The sequence below is a fragment of the Perna viridis genome, chromosome 8, assembly GCF_037379345.1.
Source record: "Perna viridis isolate PV_CMFRI_1.1 ecotype Kerala chromosome 8, ASM3737934v1, whole genome shotgun sequence".
Classification (NCBI taxonomy): Eukaryota; Metazoa; Mollusca; class Bivalvia; order Mytilida; family Mytilidae; genus Perna; species Perna viridis.
In genome coordinates this window covers 9,447,159-9,456,701 of record NC_142452.1, presented here as the reverse complement: position 1 = coordinate 9,456,701, position 9,543 = coordinate 9,447,159, and the positions used below count along the sequence as shown (strand labels likewise).

General features: G+C 32.9%; 1 protein-coding gene across 1 annotated transcript; it reads left to right on the top strand.

Annotated features, from left to right (window-relative positions):
* The first annotated feature begins 2,491 nt into the window (after positions 1–2,491).
* Positions 2,492–9,130, top strand: LOC148609233 (uncharacterized). Its single transcript, XM_088542063.1, has 3 exons — positions 2,492–2,650; positions 8,149–8,430; positions 9,073–9,130. The coding sequence occupies exons 1-2, from the start codon at positions 2,563–2,565 to the stop codon at positions 8,415–8,417; spliced, it is 357 nt and encodes a 118-aa protein (XP_088398189.1). The 5' UTR covers positions 2,492–2,562; the 3' UTR covers positions 8,418–8,430; positions 9,073–9,130.
* Positions 9,131–9,543: the final 413 nt, after the last annotated feature.

The following is a 9,543-nucleotide window of genomic DNA, read 5'->3' as shown; positions in this document are numbered from 1 at the left end:
TGAGATGTAACTTAAAACTTCAAAATAATCTGTTCTGCTTACAGACGAATTATTAAAAAAATATTTATTGAATATTTTTTTTCTTAAATTAAAAATTGCCATAACTAACTTTTAATGTTCCATATCCATATGTTGGCTTATCACACAGCGAACTGCATGCGTTTATCAATTTTTATTTTACTGACACGCAATATACGTTCTGATCACTGATCCATGATATACGTTTATAGCAGTTTATGTCTGATGTACAAACGAAACATTTTAAATTACATATCTAGGGGTTTCATTTGCGGTATAGGGCTATTGAAAATCATTTTGTGTTTTCAGAGTTGTATAAATAAATTAATAAAAAATTCATAACGAATAGCACTATTCTAATGTATATAGATACATTTTTATGTAAACACCATTTTTGGTTAACACTTTTATTTATAATTATCAAAAAAGGGTATTTATATTACAAAACAAAAAAAAAAATATTTTCGTAAATGGAGTTACTTCCTATATATCTTGTCTGCACTTTAAAACGCCGACATTGTAAGTCAGAAGATGCACATCAGCCCGCAATATTTGCGATATCGTTATTGAACGACCGTTGACGCGACTTCAGGACAGCTTACTGATCACATTGTTGGAGTGGAGAATTACATTAATGACAATGTACTGTTCCTGCTATAAATACAAATAACATACTTTATTTTCAAGTTGCGTTTCCCAAGTTAAGTGTCGTGATATTACTAACGCCAAGAAGAATACTTCCGATAGATACGATCATTTATTCGTGCTTCGGGCAACGTTCATGAGGTTTTCGAGCAGCGGTCGGATCGTGTTCGTAAAACATGCAATTGGTGTGCGTGTGTTTGAGATTAGGAACGCTACACGTTTAAGGTGTTTTATGAATTTAGAATAGAAATCAAGTTCTTTTCCTCGTACAGATTATATCTGATCTTTTTCACTAACAAAATGCAAAGGTGGCTAATATTAGTATGTTCAATTAAATGATCATTAAAATGGGGAAAGTTGTTTTACTCGATTCAATTATATAGAAACTATTATGAATGAGACTTGGTTTGGGTCATATTCATGCTTAATTATATAGCAGCTTAAGCAGTTCCGATGGATATTAATAAAAGTCTTTCTTACTGCCATAATTTCCTTTCCATGAATAATCAAGGGAAACAATATCCGAGCTGTAAATAGAAATATCCTTGAACCACTGAACATTTTTCACCATGTCGTAAAAACATTATTTTATTTTATTTTCTGAACACACAGTGTCCTGAACCGAGGAAAAGGGTGGTGACGAGATTGTCCCATTTCATTCCTTGGGTTCACAGAGCCACAACAACTTTTTTTCCATACTTAACAAATTTGCATTTCATTTGTTTAATATTGTTTGAGATATTGTTCACTTCAGGTGTAGCTGATTGTTGTATTTTCGTTGTTTTTATTTAATCGATTTATACCGATGAAAAAAATGTTTTGTTTGATATATATTACTAATGTCATAATATCTGTTATACATCTATGTTCAAAAGCTATCTTTTATAATTATATATTACTCTTTAGTAATTTTTAAGAAACTAAATACATTGGATCCGTCATAATAAAACAAATAGTAATAAATCCAGATAAATATTTGACATCAAGAACTTAGATACTTTGCCTTAATTACCATTTTACTGTACAAGTTGATTAGAAACATTTAATTGCTAAGAATTAAGTTGGATAGTTGAACGAATAAACCGTTTGTTGCTTAAGTAAAAAGAAACACGCAAAAACTATTCCACAATTTTTGGTTTTATTTGCGGTAAGATCGAACTCTGATGGAAACTTTTCAATGTCTGAGATTAGTTTTCTTGTTTCGTATCATTACAAATGATATGAATATGTCATATTTTTTTTGAATTTGTAATCAAAATTCTATACCTACAAGCCTACGGACGGCAGGCATTTTGAAATTTCCCATTTGGTCATTTTGTGATCTACACCTAGATTGTATAAATATAAAATCTACAAGCCGAAATATTAAAAATAAATAAAAAAAAATACATCTCTTGATGTGAGATATTTCATAACCAACGAGCTAAAGTTATTTTTATTTTTTTCTAAAACGAAACCTTAGAACTTCTTACAAAACTAAGTAAACCTTTTTTTATTTTCTAAGTCAAACAAAATGAATTATACGATTAGAAAACCGGAAGATTAATGATTTTATCCCTAAAAAATAGTAGTTTGTTTTAATAAGCATGTTTGTGGTTAGTTAATATGATGTTTTAATATGCTTTTAAGTCAATTTTATAATGATAGAAGAAGTATACAAATGATTAAAACAAAAACAAAATTACTACATCAATATAAATCCATGTGTTTATAATTCGGTAGTTCCCTTTTAATTATGAGAAGAACGAGAAAATTTATTTCAATACATATGGTGGTTTTATATATCAAACAATTTATTTCCAATGCATTATTTTCTTTAGTATATTAAAAAACAAACTGTCGTGTATAAAAGAACTCCAGATTCAAGCTGAGTTCACCGGCTCTGCCAATACTACAAAGATGAAAGCAGTTATTCTTCTGGCTTGTATTGCTATAGCTGCTGCTCATTGGCCCTACTATGGCGGCGGTGGCGGTGGTTATCGTGGAGGTAAGGAGGCTAAGTGAAGTATGTATTGTAACATTAATAATCAAGGACTTTTCAACTCGGGAATTATTGTAAATATGTTTACGGTAAGGAGAATGAATGTATTATTAGTACATTGCGAATTGCTAATCGGTAACTTATATTTTCGTTTTATTCATAATACCTTATTTGATTTTATTTCAGGCTACTTCTTTTGCATGTTACATTACATCAAAATTACTTAGTTACCACTTAAAGACAAACAATAATATTTTTTTAATATTGAATAGGCAAGCCAGAAAACACATTTAAGCATCTTCGCTTTTTTATATTTGACAGATAATGATATAATATATAAACATATATACAATACTTGTACTGTTATATTTGTGAGAAAATTTCTGTTCTTTCGTTCGTACCGATATGTGACATTTATGGAAACACCTCCAGCACTACGTTCAGCGCCCTAGACCACTCGGCTAGACAGGCTACGATAATATAGCTTTCACTGGCCAGGTCGCTGGCCTTTTCCAAAGTGTTATCAAGGGTTGTATCTTAGTACACGATGTATACTGTGTACATCACTACATATCTGTGATATATAAGTATATGAGGGTCTTATTTGTGTTTTAAAACACGTTGGAAAGCACGCACGTTTCGTCATTTGATCTGTGATTTGACGAGAAAAGGATTGGGTGTCAGGTTTTAATGTTGGAACTGATTGTTGTCGATAGATGTTTATAGAATCAGGAGGCAAACTTCTGAACTTCTATATAAGAAAAACTACCGCGTATTTAGTAGTCGAATTATTATGAGTACTTCAAAATCAATCCCTCTTGGTGCCGAAGCCAATTTTCTATATAGTTCATATGCCAGAAAATAGAGAATAATTCAGCATTATGCAGTGTTAGGTATTTTGTGAAATAAATAATTATATGCTCTGATAATTGAAATTTATGGTACAACATGTTTATTTTTTATTTTCATTTTTCGAAAAATAACGTTATATAACGGCATAGTACATCTGACGGCACAAAAGAAATGCCGCATTATGCCTGCAAAATCATGCACCTGTTTTCACTGGCTGACTACTAAATACTTCAAAGAAGAGAAACTAATGCATACATGTATACATACACAATTTAAATACATGTATTATGTAGGTAATAAAAAACATAGTACACAACAACATGATAAATACAATTGGTAAAGTTTTATAGATTTGTATATGTAATTTATTTGTTCTATTCCTATCGATTTCCCTTTCAGTGTGCGGAATAGTTCAGACACTTATAGTATATCCGAAAACAACATCCTAAGCAAAGTCGTACAATGCAATCAGGGCACCACGTGCGGACTCTTGATCTTTTTCCGGGAGTCTGCTTAGCACAAACTAGGCAGGGGGCGACGTAAACCATCCAAAATTTTAAAATATTAATAATTTTCTTCAAACAGATAAAACACGTATGTTTTGAATTTGCTGGTAAATTTGCAATGAAGTGCCTTTCAACAAGCCTACGGTTTCCAATGCACGGTCGACTTGGAACATTCCTGTTGACTCTGAGATATCCTACCAACTGATGGTAGAATTGGGAATGAAATTCTAGTCGTGTCATCTTTGGCTGTAAGCGTCTGATTCTTTGGTACAGTACGTTGGCATTTCTTTAAAAAAATGAGGAGCCCTTAAAACATTCCATGATTCGGTGAGCCTTTAGAATACAAAATTGTTATGTGAGCATAAATTGTTTCAGATTTCAATGCATGTTTAGTCATTGTATTAAGATATATAAATGTTTGAATTGTCAGATTCAAAATTTTAATGAAACATTAAATCAAGTATAGGATATATACTGTTAATATTAACATGTATTCATATTTGTTCCAAAAACATTACTATGTAAAACGCAATGATATTACGGTTTTACATTGAAGTAATACATATGCCTGTTGCTCTCAATATTACTTTGATCTGTATTTTTCCACAGTTTGACCGATCTTATTTCTGGGTCACACTCTTGGATATGCTGGTAGGCTAAGTCAACAACTCTCATTTTTCTGTTATATAGAACCCCCACTTCGGACACAACTTTTTCGACGCATCTTCTAATTTGTGTGCCAATTATACTGTAACTAAATGTAATTATTTATTTTGATATTTACGTTTGGCGAGAAGCTTTAGATGTATGGTAGTCAGGATGGCAACGTAATCAAACTACTTTTTGTATTTTAAAATGAAAATATTCTATGAAATATAATCTCACTATATCATATAGAATTTTAAAAAAACACTGATATTGTCATTCTGTGTCGGTTGTTTTTGTTTCACTACAGTTACGCAAATGTATCTGGTTTAACTTAATTAGTGCATGCGATGTCATGTTTTATGGACCACTAGAGATATCGATCGAGGCCAACAATCAAGTGTTTAAAAAACTAGTATCGCATATATTGAGCTGTCATTCCTGTTTTTATTCTGTAGAACGTTCAAGACACTCTCACCAAGTTATTCTTCATCTTGATTTCTATTCAAACTAATATATAATGGTATACATTTATTTAACAGAGTCAAGTAGGCAACCTTATCAATTTTAATAAATACGCCAAAATGTAATATCACAAAATATTGGTCTGTTAGGAAAACATCGTTTAAATTGATGATTTAAAGTAAACATTGGACAAGTATAATTTGGTTACCTTGGGCCTTCAAATGTGAACAAAAATGTTACTTCCTTTCTATCGCCGTAGTGCATGGGAATGCCGAGCTACACATTCTACTTTGGCAGACCTTGTATTTTAAAAAGATGGCGAAATCCCTCTTCTGTGTGTGCGAACAATTCCAGATGTGTGTGTGTTGTTGTCATACAGATCAAGACACAGGTTAGGACTTGTGAACGCATTATCTAATACAATGTGATGGAATTTACCCTGATGTCTAGCCGACAACTCCATCACTACCGAATAACCTAATCCATTTGGCAACCAGGGTACGGCACTTGCTAGTCTACCTTTTTATACATAAATAAGAAAAGTAATGATTAGTCATACTTCAAAACTGTCCACGATTGATTGATTGATTATGGTGTAACGACCTATGGCAGATATTTCAAACATTTCAGGACGAGAACTATTTGGACGTGTTTTTCAACAAACGGTTGGCATTCCAATGGGAACAAATTGTGCTCCTTTACTTGCTGACCTATTACTTCACTCTTATGAGGCTGACTTTGTTGCTGATCTGATCCGAAAGAGAGACAATCGTTTGGCTAGATCCATTTATCTCAGTTTCCGCTATGTAGATGACGTATTATCTTTAAACAATCCTAATTTTGGGGATTTGATACATCGCATCTACCCCAAAGAACTTGAGATAAAGGATAGACGCTGTGAGGTCAGCCTCATATCTTGAACTACACTTATAAATCGATGGCAAAGGAAAACTTTACGACAAACGTGATGACTTTTCATTCAAAACTGTCAACTTTCCTTTCATCTGTGGCAACTTCAGCACCTGCGCATGGAGTGTTCAGTTTACAACTTATACGTTATGCCAGAGCTTGCCGAAACTACGCAGACTTTTTGTATCATGCTAGAACTTTAACAAATAGGCTTCTGGAAGAGGGTTATGTTGCTGTGAAGTCATCACTACAGAAGTTTTATGGTCGTCATCATGAACGCGTAAATCCATCTGCACCATGAAAACTGATTTATTTAACGGGTCATAGTTTTTCTTTCCTCGTTTGTCTACCCCGGACTTTTTATGAACAACTCAGCGGATGTTTCTAAAAAAGAGGACGCTTAACCTACCAGTGCACCTGATCCATGTTCCCAGGTTTTAGTGGAGTCCAAGTTGCTCATTTTCTTTTGTTACTTTATATGTATGATTTTAGTTACTTTTGATCTTTGTTGTGTATGTCTGTTTTCACTCTGTCTCATCTCCACACAATAGAAATGAAGAAATATTATACATCCATATTTAGATTTAATTATTCGATCTCGTTTAATAACTTGAAATACTACACTACTTAGTGATGTTATTTTTTTTAAAATTGCTACAAGATATCAAAATCAATCACTCAGTCTCAATAGTTCAAAATAACAAATAATTGATGTATTTTAGGCAAACTACGTCTTTTTTAACATTTTGTCAATTTTGTTTCCTGTTAACTTTTCATTAAAAGTAATGATAATAAATAGTGCATTTATTGTATCAAAGTGATTGTTAATATGTCTTGTTTATTGTTTCTATTGTTTGGTCCATGCTCCCAGATTTTAGTGGAGTCCGAGTTGCTCATTTACTTTTGTTAATTTGTATGTATGATTTTAGTTACTTTATGTTCTTTGTTGTGTATGTCTGTTTTCCATGTCTGGTCTTTGTCCCTGGATTACATTCTTTTGATTACCGCTATAAACTTGGTTCCCTTGATTACTCTTCCATGTCTGGTCTTTGTCCATGGATTACATTCTTTTGATTAACGCTATAACCTTGGTTCCCTTGATTACTCTTACCAAGCATATATATTGAACAAAGTTGGTCCTTCCTTTAAAGCCCAACATTGACTTGAGAAATGTAAGGTCATTCGCTAAACTGTACTTATTGTGAAAGACCCTGTTGAAAAGATCTAAAATTGGTATAATTTTATTACCTGGATCGTATCCCTGTGCTCCTCTTTGAACTGATGTGTTGCAATGCAAAAACTAAACTGCAAAATATTTTGGAACTTTTTTATGTTGAAAAAATCTCTGCCAAAGAAGGCGAGCGTAAAATAAAATTATTGTAGGTTTTTTACTAGACCCATAGTCATAAGGATACCAATGAATGCTCTGATTTTGACTATTTTCGACTTTTCGTCTAGAATGAGCATTCAATGGTCTTTGTATGGTCTACTAGTCACCCGTTTGTATCCTCAACTAATATATTAAATAAAGAATCAACATCATCTTCATATGTAATCAAAATACTCTACCGGACTAGAGTTTATAGTTGGACAGGGCCTTGAAAGTTGTTATTGATGTAAAGTCATTGGTTGTCCGGGTGCTTGATAGCGCTCACCTACTGGAACATGATACAATGCCAACGTGTTACATTGCCATGGTTTTCACCGATATCTGTTTCTATGTTCACTTCACTTATATCAGGGTAAACTTGAATGGAATTATAACGTTCATTTCTGTCATTTTACAAAATCATTACCTGTGCCATAATGGCAATCTAATGTAAACGTATAGAAAGGTCTGCAAAATATATAGTCTAGCTGGCCGAGTAATCTAGAGTGCTGGACTTGGTGCAGGCGGTGTTGCCATAGTTTACATTATCTTCCCTGTATCAATTTGATCCGATGGAACAGTGTAGCAAATATAGTCGTCACATTCTGAAGACGTTGTATATATGTAGTCCCTTTACAGTCTGATCCTTGGTTTTGTTCGGTTCGTTTTGTTTCGGATTATTACTACTTTTACAAAGCAATTTAGCAGTTTAATTTCATTCATGAAACTTATTATTAAATTTATATTTTGGGGACTAGGGGGATGGCGGAAATGGTGTACTTGCAGACCAAAGTGCTGGAGAGGAGAAAAAACTGTTGCGAAGCACTGCCTTCTTTTCCCTCTTTTCCCTAAGTGGTGGGACACCTGCTGTAAATGGTTTCCTTGGTGGGTAACTAATGGTTACGGTGGATACGGAGGGGCCGGATACGGACTGGGATATGGAGGTCTAGGAGGAGTTGGAGGTGCTTTCTATGGCGGTGGTGGAGTTTATGTTGTAGGCGGAGGATACGGAAAAGGAGGTTATTAGATGGAATTAAAAGGTAGAAATCACTTTATAATCCATATAGGAAAAACATTTAACAATGTATATCGTGGTCTCAGGAAAAGTTGGCGGAAAAACAAGTATTTTTAGGCCTAACACAAGTTACTGATGTATGACTTTCTTGATTCAAGTAAGAATCTCAATGTTTAAAGATTAATTTAATTCAATGGTTTGAAGAAGAAATTCCATTTGACCAACGATAGAATGTTTTAAAACAAAAATGACGTTAATGCCTTGTATCAAAGTTAAGATATCTTCATACCCCTTTCTTGTATAGTTTTGGTAAAACGCATGACACAAACGGACTCTTTGACATTACAAATACCGATTTTTAAACACTTGTATTTGTCTTCCATTTGTCGACTTTTTGTACTAAAGGGAATAAAGGCACAAGCGATAACATAAAAAGAAACAGACAAAAAACCATAACATCACTACAAGTACATACAAAATGAATCGTATACATTTAGAAATAACAAGCATGAAAGTAATTAAAACATGCTTTCATATTATATTCCCAATTAAAAAAAACGGTAGAGAAGCGTACCTTAACATAACAATGTGCTCTTTCATTGCTTAAACAATCCTTTACCATTACATGAAGAAATATTGAGAAACTAGCTGATGATTTATTTTGTAGGACCTTAGCGGCACAAAAGGACAGAAACCGCTTTGAAATAAAATTGGCATAAAAATAATTATACTTGTTCTCTATATTATCAAGTCTGACCGCTGAGCATCATTAACACGGGATTAACAACTAAAGTATACACATCTCTAAGGCCTTGGTTTGAACAATTTCAACAACTCGACGCCAAGAGAATTTTATGAACAACATAAAGGAGAAAAAAAAATGTTTAAGCATATTGCCCTCTCTATAGAAATGAAGACATTATTGTTGCTACTTGTAATCAATTATTGAAAGAAGAAAGTTGATTAAAACAAACTTTACATTTTAAGACAAAACGATACCCCTATGATAAAGATTGATTAAATAAATTTAAAACAGATTTCAAAGATGTGTACTAGGGATTTACTAATAAAGGAAAGAAAAGTAAAAGTGTACGTTTTCATTAATTCTTTAACTAGATTTCTTGTGTTTTCTTTTTTT

What these genes read in the sequence shown, in the direction of transcription:
- LOC148609233 (XM_088542063.1), top strand. Translation starts at nt 2,563, where the DNA reads ATGAAAGCAGTTATTCTTCTGGCTTGTATTGCTATAGCTGCTGCTCAT. An exon ending in TGGCGGTGGTTATCGTGGAG is followed by an intron (nt 2,651 to 8,148) that starts GTAAGGAGGCTA and finishes TTTGGGGACTAG; the next exon opens with GGGGATGGCGGAAATGGTGT.